At 38.1% G+C, this 16,904-nt stretch overlaps 1 protein-coding gene across 5 annotated transcripts in view; it reads right to left on the reverse strand.

Moving 5' to 3' along the window:
- SIPA1L1 (signal induced proliferation associated 1 like 1) overlaps positions 1–16,904 on the reverse strand; it is a 223,505-nt gene that overhangs the window by 21,955 nt on the left and 184,646 nt on the right. For all 5 annotated transcript variants that reach the window (XM_076344755.1, XM_076344754.1, XM_076344756.1 and 2 more), the window contains 3 exons: positions 10,097–10,246; positions 4,962–5,086; positions 2,037–2,155 (listed from right to left, as the gene is read on the reverse strand). In XM_076344755.1, coding sequence (XP_076200870.1) covers positions 2,037–2,155; positions 4,962–5,086; positions 10,097–10,246 — 394 coding nt within the window. The remainder of the gene's footprint in view (positions 1–2,036; positions 2,156–4,961; positions 5,087–10,096; positions 10,247–16,904) is intronic.

Consider the following 16,904-nt stretch of genomic DNA (forward strand, 5'->3'; position numbering starts at 1 on the left):
TTGCCTATCAAAAGGTTAAAGTAGGGCAAAATAACCACTGCTCTTCCTACCCCTTCGTAGTAGGGTGGGTATGGTAGGGTGGACACTCCTCAGCAGGAGCGTCCTTTGCAAACGACCACTGAAATGACATTTAACTAATCTGAAATTGTTTTCCAAAAGGCAAAATTGCAAGACAGGAAGCTTTAATGCAATGCTTTGAAATTGTCCCATCAGGGCATGCCAGTGTCTGGCTGGTTTGCGTGTTCTGTCATTGGTTACAGCAGCTGTTACGAAGAAACTGAATGCCCTCAATTCCATAGTGGGCATTGGAATATCCCATTACAGGAAGAATTTCTTACCATACACTCATCATTGCTTAGTAGCTCACCTACCTTTGGGGTATTTCTATCCATCTGAACTCCTTAATTTTAGTTTCCATCTACAGATTTTGCCTACGTTCTGATCATCTATATAATCAGAACTGAAGCAGTTTTTCAGTAGGCAACGGACTTGTTTGGTGACCAGATGGCCCAGGAATAAGGGAAGGGATGGAAAGGAGACTCGGAACCACCCTTCCTATTTGTCTACCCCTGGAGTTTTGCCAAACAGGCATGGGCAGAGATCCCAGCCAAATATAAAAGATTAGATACTGTTTCTGTTTTCACTGGAAAAGAGGGAAAATAGAGAATGGATGTATACTGAGAGCAAGAAATTTCAGCATCCACATTTCTTATTACACTAAAGCAGGAATTGACAGAAAAACAGGATGAATATTAAGTTGATCTGGACTCCTACTTATCTCCAATTAAAGTTACTGCTCTTCATTAGGAACTGCACCATTCCCCCCCTCCATCTCTCTACATAAGAAAGATTGACTTTAAATGATGACTGGATGAGAAGAATGCATGCAAGCATTGATAAATCCAGTGCTACGCTTTGCACACAAGCTTATGAGTTATGTATTACATCATTATACAGTCAAACACATCTCACAGAAAACAGGTCAATCTAAATACAAAAACTAATTTGTGCTCCTAAGAATATGAAGACAGGTGTGGTGGTGGTTTTTTGGTGTTTTGGTTGTTTTTTTTAAATAATAAAGATATGTTGTTATGAATTAATAACCTAAAAGCAACACTGCCAATTGTATTGAAAGAAGAATGCTGGTAAGCAGGAGCAAATAACAGGAACCAATTAAAGACTTTCTCACACCTAAGTAAATGCGACTAATACTTTCAGTACAGTCATGCAACACAACTCCATATTTTAGCTGATTGTACAAAAATAAAAAAAACAAGTGATACAGCATATTGGTTAAAGTTTAAAGGGTGGGGGTTTTTTTGAGTCTAGTGACTTAAATAATTTTCAAGACATTTTAGATTTATGAACATTACTGCATTTATCTATCTCTCTGTATGTAAATCAGGAAGTGAGAGTCTCCAAAAAGGTGTGAATATCTAACTCTGCAGAGACAGAAAGGCAGAATTTACCATTTAGATGCTAAACACAAATAAAACAAGGAAATTTTTTTTTTCAGCAGGATTCCAGCAGACCTTTCAGACAAAGCTTTCCAACAGTGTGCAAGGTCGGTTATGGAAAGGAAGTAATAGTTACACTAGATGAGGAAAGCGGAGAAAATACAAAACCAAAAGCAAGATCACTATTCTGTTTCAAAGAAGCAGCTTTCTGAGTGTTGCATTATAAAATATATTTGTAAACTAAGTCTCACGTGTGAGGCATAGGAATAGCTTTGCAAACTCCCACAAATCCTCTACTTATCACAAGATAACAGACAAGAAGTTGCTGTTCAAGTGGCAACAAAACTTTATTAACTAATAAATATTTCAGTAGGCTGTGCTAAGCTACTGTAGGATTCAGGAAACAACAGGTCTGCTCTACTGCTTCCTTCATGTTCTAGGAGGGAACAGGGCTTGAGGATTTTTTTCTTTCTTTTTTTAAATGACTCTCTAAATATAACTTTGAACAACGCTTTTGGTATCAAGAGCTTGTGAAGCAAGAGCAAAACATTAATTAATTCCTTTTTTAGGATAACTTACATGACCCTGCTTATTTGGAGACAAGTGAACCACAGGATCCTGTCTCATCAGTCTTCCACTGGGGCTTTCTCTGAAGGATGGCAGTACTTTTGATACTGCTGGGAGATGGCATGTTGGTTCTGCAATACAGCACACAACAATGTACTGAAAAGTGTAAGCAGTGCAACAAACCAAGAAAACGTGTAGTCTGTTTTACACTGCAATTTTTCCAATACTACCATTAGCCAAAAACTTCGGATACCTAATACGAAATTCATTCCAAATAAAAAAAATACATACTGTGACAAAACACGGGTGGGTAAGTGAGAGACCATTCCTGCCTGGTGTAAATCAGTAAGACTTCATGAAAAACCAGCAGCCATCATCCTGGCTTTTGTCAGAACAACCTGAATGGTATTATGCCCCTATTGTCCAACAGCACTGTATCAGAGCATTAAAACAGTGGAATATTCATTTTCACAGTGTGTTGACATTGTATCTCTATGTACATTGCCTGTGGACAAGAGATTAAAAAACCTGAAGATCCGTGTTTCCTTAAATTGTATTCTACGCAAGGCAGGACAATAGCACAAGTCTACAGCGATCACTTAAATGAACACATTTTCTCCAGTACAACTACTACACATATTTCTCATCAAAGTTAAGGCGAGTTAAATAAACATTTTCTAACTGAAGAGAGAGCAAAAAATCTGGTGAAATCACAATATTCCCTTAAAAATTGATGGCTGTGAATGTGGAAGCTGCATAGAAATATTCCTTTCTTTTGTACATATTAAACTAAACCATGCAAAAGTGGACAGAATTCAAATCATTCACCTTACGTGGACACTCGTAGGAATGCTCTTTGCCAATTAAGCTTATTTTTTCCTAGACAATAACTATGGAGATCTAGAGGGTGTTCAGACACAGCCCTTCAGGTAGGTAACTGCCTTCTCGGAGCACAAGGTCGGTATTTTAAAAGAATCTTTCTTAGTTGTAACTTTTTATCTGTATCTTCTCTCCTGTGGTTATGCAATATTCTGCACTTCCAAAAATGCTGCTTTTAGGTAGAATAGGTGCTTATGAACATTAAGTACTTAACAATACCCATGGTAATTAGCAGTGCTTTAAAGCCTTCCCCAACACAGCTATGGTTTGTTCATCTTGATCTGCAGCACTTCTAGCTTTTAAAAAAACAAATTAAAAAGTTTTTAAAATATAGTAATAATAAATAAAAATAACATCATCAACATCAAATGTGATGCCCCCTGCCAAGCAGTAACAAGCAGTGTTGGTGCACAAAGAGCAAAGGTCTTCTGTAGCTAAGAATGGGGCAGTAAGGAGTGAGTGTGTGGACTCACTGCACCTAATGCCTTATTTACCTTGAGACAGATTATCCCAAGTGGAAATGTGCTTATCTGGCACAGAACCGAATTTTCACCTACATTCACCAGACTGGCAATAAAGTCTCCAGTCAGAGATGCAGCTTCCAACTGCGACTCTATGAATGCAGGTCAATACACAAGAGATAAAACACAGGGATTATGTATCAGTATGCATTTTCAGCCTTTGCCAAATGCCGCAGCCATCTCTTCCGCCACACAATTTTTCCTGTTCTTTTTGGTCTTATTTATTTATTTTGCTAATTATGGTGACACCTGACATTATACAACAGAACTTGCTGACAGCTCCACTCAGTGCCAGCATCAACACCCAACTGTTGGTCTGCAAAAGTAATGCTGAGCAAAAGATCAGTTTTACATGTGTCGTTACCATCACAACAGTATCAAAACATATGCAATTAAAAATCGTTCTGTCAGAATGAGAACTGCAGATCAGTACAATCACAGCTTTATAGTGAGAAGTACGGGGGGAGTTGTGAGGGAGGGACTGACAGATGGCTTCAGTAACAAGGCACCGCTCACTGAGGTTGTGAAGGTATGTGAACAAAGTACATCTCCAGAACTCAAGGTTGGCATTTGCCGTAACAAACTCCTGCTTATCTCACTGAACCTCATTCTGTGTTCAACGCTAGTCCATTTATATAGAACAAAAGCTGTGATGCAGTAAAATGATGATCTATATGTGCCATAGAAAAAGTATGGAATTGTTTAATCTATGGTAACAAAGTTAGAAAAAACCAATCTAGCAATCTTGACCATGGTCATCAGGTTGCATCAATGCTGTTTGTAGATAAGATATTTCCATTGGTGTCAATTTCATTGGTATCCACTCAAGTTGAGCCATAGCTGTAGCAAAAGGTCTATGTGCAAAAACTTCAGATGAAGGCTTAACAATGCAAATTCTCAGTACCCAGCTGTTTTATGTAGTTAGTATGTTCCCTCAGCTGACAGCACAACTGCCAAGTGGAATGAAAATGTATACACTGGTGGAAGGTGATTACCAAGCTATAGATTTACTTCACTATTTAAACTTTAATTGCATTTTTGCTGTTTTGTACATGGTATTTTTATAGCTTCAATGATCAAACAATCAATTTACATTTATATAGCGCCATTTGAAAGGGAGCATCACAAGCACTTTAGACAAACTAAGCAAAAATTAAACTAAGCCAAGCCACTCGGGAGAGTACGTGAGGTCAAACAAGTCCTCAACAGCAAGACAAATTAGTAAGTGTGTCTGCCCAACCGCTTCCAAAAGGACAGTGTGTTTCAGGGTAAGAGCATTAAGGTAGATTTAGTCCCACAATCAAATGAAGAACTGGTATCAGTTCTTCCTCAGGTGATACTCATAGGTCTCAAGGAAACAGACTGCAGAAGCTAGCATATGCTCCAGACTTAATTATTCATCCTGACGAACAAGGTTAACTTTCAAAGACACTGAAAACACAGTGCTTAAGAGGGTTCTCTCTCTGCATGGAGAGGTACTGCCAAAGTCACCTTGTGGTTAGCACCACTTGCGCATTGTAAAGAATTAATTACCTACCCATCTGGTCAGCGATACTATCCTCACTTCTTTGCCAGCTGGGTGTGGATTTGCCGCTACCACCCGTATCTGATTGCGTGTTCTGCCTGTCAATGGAAGCAGGGGATCTACGGCTAATTCCAAACCTGTTATAACACCCCAAAAAACAAAGCAGATAATGATTTTAAATATGCATAAATATCACATAAGGGGAAAAGAGCACTTTTAAGAAGCTAGTGTCAAACAACAGGGCAGAGCAATGCATAGCACAACTGCTTGAGGGATTTATAATGATTTTCCATTTAATTTTTGTGGCAGCTCCAGGACCCATTTAGCACCTTTAATGCATAAGACTACAGTACACACTAATTTATTAAGCATCTTTGGTAAAGAACATCTAGTTACAGTGCATACAATTAAAAAACCAGACCCAAAACATCCAGAAATAAAATTATTAGTTTTCATTTACATAGATGTTTACATGGAAAGGTGACCAGACCATTACATGGTTACAGAAAATTGACTGCAATGAGTAAAACTTGATAGTTTGGATAAAAACCATATAGGGAAATGAGATGTATTTATTGGGAAAAGATTTCAAGGATGGATCCTTTTAACTGGGAAAGTACTAGCCCAATCTAGTCAAAGTGAGCATGAGAAAGTTTGTTGGGACAATCCCATGGATCTCGGCCACTTCCCTGGGTTCTAAGCAAAAGACTATTAAGGTCATACCTAGGTGACGCAGACACATATGCAAACAACAGATTCATTTCAGGCACTATTACACTGACATTAACATTTTAGTTAAGAGTTTATAAAGTTGACTGTATTGGTTATGGACTCTCAAAACCTGGGAGGTAAAAATTCTGTAAATTATAACATTATTGGATCATAAAGTAATTTGAGTTCACTAGTATAAACTAAATACAGGCGTAGGAAAGCAGTGAGATGTGTACACCTACTGCTGTAGAAGAAAGCAGAGTTCAATGGACTTTTTGTAAACCCTGCTAGATTAGTCAGATGGATTTTGGAAAGCTCAACAGAGATAAAGTAAATTCAAGGAGAACAATCTAATGACAAAGGAGACGCAGTGCCTCTGTGCCGTACTGAAGTCCACCTGCATTATATGCCTAGAAGTCTGTAAGAATTAAGTCTATAATTCTGTATTACTTATAAATCACTCATAAGTCTAAGAATTATAGTTGGGTTCAGAATTAGCAGATCAATCATTAAGAATTCGTCAAGAATAACGCATTTCTGAATTGTTGGGTTGCTGGTTTTTTTTTTTTAATCAGACATACCTTGAAGGGAAGGAAAAAAAAAAAAATCACCAAAACTCTACATGCACAGAGTAACACCCAAAAGAATTACAAGCTGATATATTCTCTATATATCAAGGAGTTTCTCTAGCTCTAAGTGCCTAACATAACAACAGAAAATAAAATATCCCAAACTGTGCTTTCTACTCACTCTACTAGCTATACACTGCCCCACACGACCTCCAATGTAAAACAGACATCTGCCACTCTCCCAGAACAAGCTGAAAGTGGTCATCCCATTTGAAAGTTTATATATTTATTAACTCAAATGAACCCACCAAAGAAACATCACATGACTCAGAACAAAATCCCATTCCTATCCTTAGACAAGCAGCTGGAACGTGCGTGTATATGCAGCACAGCTCCGAAATGTCACATTTTGAAACTTGGGCCTTCTAAATTTTACCCAAATGTGACCCTGCTTCTAATTTGTTCACAGCTCCCTGGTACAGTCAACACACGGTTTGATGAAGTGAAGGACACCTGGATATATCTGCCTTCTGAACGCAAACAATTTAAATGGAAATTGCATTATGTAAGTAATGCTTCTCCTTTTCTATCCACACAGACTCGCTAGTTTCACTTAATCAAATACCTAAATTAAACATGATGAATTCAATACCAATTCGATACATGCATAACAAGTCTAAACACAACATTTCAAAAGCTGATTGATTCTTTAAACACTGATCTGAGGTAATTTTTAATCTTTTAAGACTTGTAAAGTATTTTGGGAAGAATATCTTTTCATGACAAAGTAATTAGAAGTCGTTATCTAAAAGAAAAAGCCAAAACCCCAAGAAACCTTGGTGTGATGAAGTTGTGTTGTATCAATATTGTACTTTCTATGCGTTGTCCTCTTACCTAAATCCCATAATGTTCATATGTATGAAAGCCGTCAGTTTTACATTTGGCATATTTTATGATGTGGGATCTTTTTTTCAAGATTAGAGATATACAAAACCACCACATGTTGCTAATTTTATTTCATTAAAATCGCTGCTCTACTAATTGAGCAGCAAGAAATGTCTTTAGATTTTTTTTTTTTTTTTTTTTTTTTTTACATGAAGTGGGCTATTTAAAAGCAGGAAGAATAAATGCATGTGGTGCTGTATTCTATGCTGCTTAAATATATAGCCCACTAGGGTATGTAGGAACAAACCCAAAAACTCGAAGGAGAAATCAATCTGGATTAAAAGAACAGGGAAATTGTTTAAATATACTTTTTATATATATGTCATAAGAAGAAACTCATTATTTCAGTATTTTCAAATTTCATTTTTACATTCTATAATCATTTATTACATATACATACCTTCAGGTAAACACAGGATAAGTATACAAAACACACATATATACAGCAAGACCAATCTGGACATTTGTGAAGGCAGTGAAGTTTTTGCCTACACCCCATTTAGGATATGGACAGAAGAGGCAGCAGTTACTGCTCTTACCAACGTCTGACAGAGGTTGGACTCACACCCATGCTTCCAGTCATTTATGTTTCACAAACTTTCCAAATCTGTCATATCATGCAACAAGAAAGAAATGTATACACAAATTATGCAGTTGAGATTTCCTGCACTGGGAAATCTCAGGGACTGGCATACCTACAGCACACTGGAGCCTCACCTCTGGAAGATTACCTTCAGGACATGGTGCCCCCTCGGCTAGGTACCTACTCCAGCCCATCCTTCTCTCCAACATCTTAGCAACTGAATGCTACAACATCTCTCCCCTATTTTAACAACATATGTGGGTTAATCACTGATCAGCTCTACCTGGTACATCGAACATCACTACAGAGCTGCCCTGAATCTGGTCTCTCAGACGAATCTCAACAGAAGACACACGTGGAACTGCAATGATTTTTAGTAATGTGACAGACATTACTTTGCTTATTGAGATAAGGGAAAGTTTCCTTCATAATTACATTTTTCATGCTTTCCATTTAGCCTGGTAGAAAATGCTTGGAAAGTCCTGAGTAGATTCATGTGTACAAGGACAGTATGGGAAGCAAAGTGCTTTTCCTATAAGAATAGAACATAATAGTCCAATAATTGGAGTTTAACAAGTGATTAAAAAAAAAATCCAGTAAGGAACATGCAAAGTTCTTGTATTAATTACTTCTTTCATTACTGCATTTAAACAGTGTTTCCTTGCACCAAATTAAAGCTTCAAAACCAAAAAGACCGTATACACAAGGTTTCTAGGACACATCTCTCTGCTGAACTTGCAAAATGCTCAAAGAATGCTGTAGTGAACATATGTGTATAATTAACTTGAAAGATGGAAAAGGGTTGGGATGGGTGCTGGTGTGCTCTGAGGCCAATTCAAAACAAAAGCCCCAGCGTGTCTGAAAAAACCCCTCCTACTCAAGCAGTTACGGTTGTGATGGTCTAAGGACATATGGCAGCAATACCTTTTTTGTAGACCAAATGACGTAGTTGGAAAAGAGCAGACAAGATATTGGGAGCACAAGCTGCTCTTCAGAATTCAAGGCAACACAGAAGTGCTGCCGGCATGAATGAGCCAGGAAGTATGCAGTGTATAAAGAGGTTAAGTGCTTCTTCCAGCTGCAGAGCTCTGGACACACTTCTATTTAGTTTCCTTACAGCAAAGTTTAATGGGTTTAGAGCAAATCTCCTAATGTCAGTAGGACTTAAGCACAAACTTAAATAATGACCTGAACAGGCCTGATAGTCTCATGAATCAAAGCCTTCAGGGAGGTGTGCAGCAGAGAAGAGATGGCCTCTTAAGAAAGCCTCAAACTGAGCTGCAAGGAGGAGGACAGGGAGGACCAATCTTCAGCGCTCCGGCACAAGAAGCAGTGCTTGTTCAAACACATGCTCAGAACAGCATTCTCTGGACTGACACAGAGCAGTGTCCCCCCCTTAGGCACCTAAACAGGCAAAAGACAGTGCCTTGTGCTAAACAGTTCCTGACAATGGTATTTAATCTTACTAATATATTTTTTAAAATAGAGAAAAAGATACTTCTACTTTATAAAAAGACCCAAACCAGAATGAATTACACACAATGACCTGCAACGTACTCAAGACGACTTCAGAGGGAAGCTTTGCAGTGTGAACTATCAGCAGTTTTGCCCCTTTATCTTCTCTATAGGAAGTAATTTGGAATGTGGTAGACAGCTCTCCTGCTGCCAATTATTTTTTTCCCTACTTGGAGATTCTTGATTTATTGCTCCTTTCAGTGCTCTCTGAAAATGATACAGATTTAATTTCTCCCTCTGCAAGTTGCCCCTTACGTTGACATCGGATCACTTCAGAGAGTTTGGAGATTTATGGGAAGTTGGAAGAGAGCACCTTAAAACAGGATGACTGTGAATATGTGAAAAAGATGATAGCTGTGGATTACTTAGCACTTGTGTGCCTACACATCTGAAGTCTTAGTTGCATTCAACACTACTTTGCTTCAACTATTAGCACAGACTGCAACGTCCCAAACCTATTACTTATTTTATTTTAGAATCTAAACCTGTGAAATGAAGCAATTTGCAACATGAAACCAGTACCTTTAATGAAGTTTTTTTGAATACATAAACGTCCCTTTGTATAGTAACCTGAGCACTTGGAGACTAGTATCAGAGAGAGAGGTTATGTCGCAAAGGGAAAAGGTGGAAGCAAGGGATTTTTAAAACTGACTTTTTCAAGAAGCATGACAGTGATATTTGAAAACAAACGTGTTTTAATGCATGTAAACAACAGCTGACAGGAGGCTGTGTAAGCACTCCTTTAGTTTAATATACATTACAACAAATGGAACAGACAACAAAAAGCCTGCCTAAAAAGTATATGAAAAAAGTCTGGTGCCTACCCTTCTGGCATAGATTTTTGTCTGTATGTGCCCCCACCAGAGCCAGTCTCACTTGAGGATGATAAGTTGCTTGGAGAATTACGGCACTGTTGCGATCTTGCTAAGGCAATGGATGAAACTGTGACATAGACGTCAGAACCAGGAGACAACCTGTTCAGAGCAAATGAACCAGTCAAATCAGCAATATTGAACAGCAATATCATAGTGCAAAGCACGATGGACAACATCGTGCAAATGGTCACATCAGCAAAGAACATGGCATCATGGAGACAGTAGAACTGAAGTCAGTTGAAGGATCAGACACTTTCCCCTTACCAATCTATTGGAAACCAAGGAAAATCAGCTGTAAAAAGCTGGATGCCGGGGAGTAAATGAAGAGAGGCAAGTGTGGGAGGAAAATCCCAGCACACACTAGGAAAACAACCCAGTTTCTAAAGCCCTGATTTGTTTTTACGGATTGCTTGTAAGGAATAATGAAACACAACATTCCTCACCCAAATACCAAACAGAACAAAATATTTCTAATTCTCAAAACAAACTCTTGCCTGGAATTTAAACTAACTGTAGTGAGCTGTCTATGCAAACAATACAGACCTGAGTCATACAAGGCCTTCTCCTGTCAGAATAACCATACAGCAAATAAATGGGCTAGAATTGCAACACATGCACCTGGGCAGAATGGCTGGAAGCAGCAGGCTTCTACTGCTCAACTCGTACATCCTGTTCTGTAGTTGAAGGCTCTTTTAGATCATTTTCTGCTTTGTGCATTTTGTCTCCCAAACCCCAACCTAATTCACTGCTGCTAGCTAGTTTTTTGTTCTACTCAGTGGTGACTGAAGCCATTCTGGACTTCTGCAGTGATTTAAGTGGAGTTTGAATTATGCCATCCACAAACATCAAAATCCTACTGTGAATGCAAACCTTTATTCATTTTAACTAGGAAAAAGACTATAACTTACACAAGTTAAATAGCAATTTAACTTTTAACATTTAAAAAATGCATGTTGACTTCAGTGAAGCACACAGATAGTTGCCTCAGTACACAACTTGGGCCTGGGGATTTACAAGATCTTAGCCTAGCCATTTAATCTATATCTGTAAAGGAGTAGCAGATTTCAATCAGCTCTCACCACAATACTGTAAGAACTTTTAAAGTTCAAAAACTCTTTTGAAAATGAAAAATGGATTGCACTGATTAATGTTACTTATGTATGTGTATACATCCAAAGATTGTGTGTGTGTGTATACACCCCCACCCCCCAAAATGTGCATTTGTCCTCCTCAGTGCTTTGCAAAAAAGCAGTAAACTAACAAAATCTTAAAATGGAAGGAGCAGTATGACTGGACCAAACATCCTGATCATCTGGAATTTCCTAAAGTGCATATGACTAACAGTAACTCCTTCTCCCAGACAAGAAAGGAATGATCCAATGCCTGACCATCACAAGTACCACACCAAATCCAGTAATTCCTTTCTAGACTACCAAACTGAATTTAACTTATCTTACATTTATCAAGCAACAATTCTGAAATATTTGATTGCAAAGAACACAGTTCAAGAGTTGGAAACTTGGGGAGCCGTGAGCCAAGCAATTCATTTTCCCGGTGGCACTCTTGCAAAGAGAAAAAAAAAATAGTTCCACCAACAAAAAAACATGCTTTCAATAGCATTCACTCATCTATATAGGCACACACATTTAAACTCATTTATGCTTGCAGAGCAATACACAGTTCAAAAGTATGACCTTTTTTCCCCCGATACTAAATTAGAATTTATGGCAAAGAAACCAATTATTCTCAAATAATTGCTATAAAATGATTTCCTGTTGGAAAACGCTTACATTTTCCCTTCAGATTCAGCTATGCCTTTTCTTTACTTCCTATGCCTTACCAAAAAGTGACAGCACTGGTCAGAAGGAATGTCAAGATTTCAGAACTATGTCATGGAGTTATAACTCATTTACAAAGATGAAAGGCCTCGAGGGCAAACAAAATTGTATTATAAATGTGGTCTGAACAACAGCAATGAACAGTCAGGTAGGACATCCTATTATTTAAGGCAGCAATACATTTTGTTGGTACAGTTCACAATAGCACTAAAAAACATTAATAGTGACAGATGTTTCATTTTATGTAAAACATAAATAAGACAAAAGAACTTTAGAGTAAATTAGTTCAAATTGACTTTTTGAGCTGCTTTTAAATCTACTGATGAAAGGCACTTCCCAAGACAAAAGGAGTACTGTGTTAGCAGTATGCCCCAATAGTTAAGATATTCTGTGCTTGTCTTTTATTTATAATTAAAACCAAAACTAAACCAAGCTATTATCTATTTCAAAAGACAGCTTTAAGAAGTTCAAAAACGGTTAAGTACGTGAGTCCCGTAATTGAATTTAAAAATAGGCCAAGCGTCCATTGCATTAAACAGATACAATTACATTGCAGTCAACTGAACTGGGTTTATACCACGCATGATTTAGTTCTAACAGATCTAGTTCATCCTGAAAGGACTGGTTGAGTCTTGCTAAGTATGGCAAGAAAACCATCTTTTGTGAAGGCAGCGAGTGGGATGGACGTACATTTATTTTGTTTAGTATGACAACACAGACATCGAAAGCATCCATCTTGCTCTTAATAAATTAATTTCCATGTCATTAGCTGTAATTTTCCCCACGCCTTCAGTATGCATAGGTATGTAATATACACATCATAAGAAAAATGTCAGTCTAGGACGCTTTGTGCCTATGGCCTAAGGCAGTCTTTAGTTATATGATCACACACAGGTGCCTTCTCCCTTAGGACCTCTGCCCCGCGCAGTTTTATTTTGTGCTACAACTTCTCCTGCAAGAGCTGCACAGCTCGGAAGTGAAGGAGGCGCAGGCTGGCAGAAGAGAAAGGATGGCCTTATAGTCAAAGGCACTTCAGTGCTGACTTAGCAAACTGAATTCTTATCTTGCACTTGCTGCAGCACTCCAATATGACCACTGGCATATTTGTTAAAAGAAAATTTTTCATTCATTTTCACTAATTGCAAATCTCTCAAAGGCCTTAGTTGAGTCCAAGGCCCGATTTACTTCTGAGCTGAAAACTTACCAAAGCAGATGAAGTCAACTGAAGCTGTAATTTGAATATATAAAATATTAACAATGCTGGGCACACTTCCAAATATGAGATGCCCAAAATAAGACACAGCAAATGATTAGAACATAATTCCTCTCTCTACCTTTGTTCTTAATCTGAAGAGGGCCAAAGACATCTTTTTTCACACAAGAGTTTTGAAAATTAAGTTTAATTAATATCCGTGAAGCATTCAGAAACCATAGTACTGGGCACCACTGTAAAGCGTAGAGGGGAATTAATAATTACATCTTTACAGCAGGATTTGAATGCCATCCAGTAAATATGGGATGGAGTAATGAAGAGGAAAAGAAAGTATTAAATAGCTCTTCTTTAATGAGCTGCATGCACTATGTGAACTGAATGAGGCAGCTGTCCTCTGTTAAAAGAAATTCTCTTAACTGAATCAAAGGAAGTATCAGAAGACACGGTTACACAAGAGTTCTGAATAAAATTGCACAGCAAATCTTAATTCTGGCATGCTTACCTTCCACGTGTTTGATTTTTGCAATCCTAATAATACTGCAGGATGTGACAGTTCTCTGAAAACACTGACTCAGTGCTCTCATGTTAAAAAGGAAACCAAACCATTCAAAAAGGAAAAAAGAACATCAGCAATTTTGGGGAAGGGGATAGCAAATGAAACAGAAAATGCTGTCGTATTGTACCTTCTCACACCACACTGTATACCTTCTCAAGTATTTTTCTTCAATTTGATTATTGCATTTCAGAAAACACGTATTATAACAAGAAAAGATACAGAGGCAGGCAACAGGACAACCAGAAGTACAGAATGGCTTCTGTACGAAGAAACACTGAATAGGTTACATGGCTCCACAGATTATAGAGAATTTTATCATATCTGCTTCAATCCATCCAAACATGAATTATATTGGATCAAGCAAGCAAAAAGATTATTCATTATCCCTGATGACAAAAGAGCAATTGGAGACCTGGAACTATCAAGAGACCAATTAGCAGGCACCTGGATGAAGAGATACCATCCACAGCTGTTAAACACAGCGGTACAGCTGCAGCTGGCTCCAGGCGATCCGAAACAGCAGCCAGCCAGGAGACTGTCAGACCTGGTAAGGAGTCTTCCCTTATACTTGTAAGCATTTCTTATGCTTTCCCCTGGTCCCTGCTGATGGCCACTGTCAAACAAGAGAGACCAACTCTTGACATGACACAGCATGGCTCTTCTCAGATGTTTCTGGAACACAAGAGTTTGCCCATACAGCCAGGCGTACCAACAAACCTTTGATTTTCCACTGCTACATCTAGCTTAGGTCCTGGTGCCAGTAGGAAACGCATAATCTATAATCTCATCTTAGTACATGTTTTAATTTGAAGAATGTTACGAAAACTTTAAAATAACAAATCCTCAAACCCTGTGAGGTAGGCAACACATGCTACAATGCTCACTTGACAGCTGGCAAGATGAGCACAAGCACCTGCTTGTTTATATTAGGAGAGACATCACTGATCCAAGCTAAGCGGCAGCAGATTAGGATTTTTATATAATATGAGAACAGTTTAAACTAGAATCTATCTGCAGGAATTAACCTATAAACTACTACTGGCACAGTTACCGTCACTGACTACACACAGGCATCGTTCAAAGAAGTATGAAGTTTTAGGGCAAGACTGTGCTCCAAAGTCCCCAATAAGACTTAAAACCAGTCTTAATGAATATTGTTCTAGTAGTTCTATACTGTAGAATTTTACAGCTAGTGCTTGACGGCAGTCATGCCATAATTCAGTTTTCCATTTGGTTTAAAATATTGACTGTGCTCAGAAATTTTCTAGTTCAAGCCTTGAGCTTTCATCCAGTACAGTACTGAGCTGCACACTGAAGTGCACAAGTCCAGCAGCACACTTTGCTCACTGGTTTTCACACTTTTCAAATGTTTGTTGAATCAAGTTTTAGTTAAAGCTGGTTCCAGTTTACGATAAATTAATTAAGAAGAGATTATCATCTAACACTATCTCATCTCCTTTCCCTGCACAATTTTCTTAATAAAGTCTGGAAACCAAGTGTACAAAATAAAACCCGAAAATTGGGAGGGGAAAAAAATATCAAGCTCTAAAATTACATCTTCTCCAATAACATTAGCTCTGGCATACTTCACATATATGTGGGTTATTGTTGTTTTCCTTAATGTATCACTCTGATATTTATTCTGGGTTATAGGCTATATAGTGTCCCGTGTGGACTAATTAACGTTGTGAAAGAAGCCATAACTTGGAATTTATTGCATTTATATTATTAGATTTTTCAGTCTTAATGTTGCAGTAGCATTAGAGATTTATTTTAAGATTTATAAAGTTTTGAGTCATTTTTCCTGCCTACAAATATACATATCAATCATGAATACATTCAAAGACCCAGGATACTATGAGGAACAGGGAGAATTTAAGGATAAGCTAGTGAGTTGGATACATGAAGACAATCCAATAAAGATAAATTTAAGTACTCTGCTGGTTAGGCACAGGACTGGGCATTTGTCTGCCTTCTCAGAATTAGGGACTGTCAAGGAAGCTACTCTCCCACCTACAATAGAAGTCTCCACAGGGAGGCAAGATGTTTTTATGTATGTGAAGTGAAATCCTCCTGTTCTCAGGATCAGTAATGCAGCTTTTATTTATTTTTAACATAGTTAAATGGACTAAAGTGAAAATATCAACAAGGGTAAAAAATAAATTTATTTCACAGTTATATAAAGTGATCATCAGTCAAATATCACTAGTAAGTAACTCAAAAAGAGTTATACCTGTACTCCCCATACCCTGAGAGCACTTTGTACTCACAGAGGGAAACACCTGTCTGTTAATCTGTTTCTGTTTAAATTAAATCCCCCAAATCTTCAGGGTTTTTTCTAAAAACTTAATGTAAGTCACGGATTTATTGCTGATATGTTGCCATTAAAATGAGTACCATGTTAGGTCTGATAAGTCAGAAATATTATAATGCCTCTATTTCATTCTTTGAAATCACACCTGCTGGAGCTACGGCTAATGACGGTACCAACCCTCTGTGGTCCTGGGCAACTGCTATCAGCACTAGTTCCAAAAATCATCTCAGATTCAGAGCTCAGAGAACCACATGGATCAATTTACTATGGGTTTCTCAGCTGCCACATCCCTTAAAACATAGATCACAAACTACAGAGTGGTGTTTCTTAGTGGCAGATGAGATCTGCCATCGCTGTCATTGCGCCCGGCTCAATAAACGAAGAACATGCAGTCAAAAGGCAGAAGCACAGAGGGATAAATGCCAGCTCCAGTCTCAAGACAACTAAGTAGCAAGATCAGTCAAACATCAGCAAGTCTGAACCATGGCTCAGCACCGCAGAAACACAAGTGATAGCTGGTGATATCTAGACCACAACCAAAGATTAAAATTGAGATAATTTAGTACTGAAATTACTTATTGATGCCAATCTTCATAGGTAAGTTTCCAGCCCCACTGACACTTAGGCAGTACCTTCTTTTCGAAAGTGAAGCTCTAATGGTACTAAGGAAATTTAGGATAGCTGTACCGCTTCGCTAATGAGCCGTAATGACAGGTGCTTTTTTCTAAAATCCCTTAAAATTGCTCAATAGAACATAAATACTGCAGAGAGAGAGAGACACTGAAGTAGCCATCTGGTATATGGTGGGGTCAAGTTTATAATCATGTTAATTAGAG

This window comes from Aptenodytes patagonicus, chromosome 7, assembly GCF_965638725.1.
Source record: "Aptenodytes patagonicus chromosome 7, bAptPat1.pri.cur, whole genome shotgun sequence".
Classification (NCBI taxonomy): domain Eukaryota; kingdom Metazoa; phylum Chordata; class Aves; order Sphenisciformes; family Spheniscidae; genus Aptenodytes; species Aptenodytes patagonicus.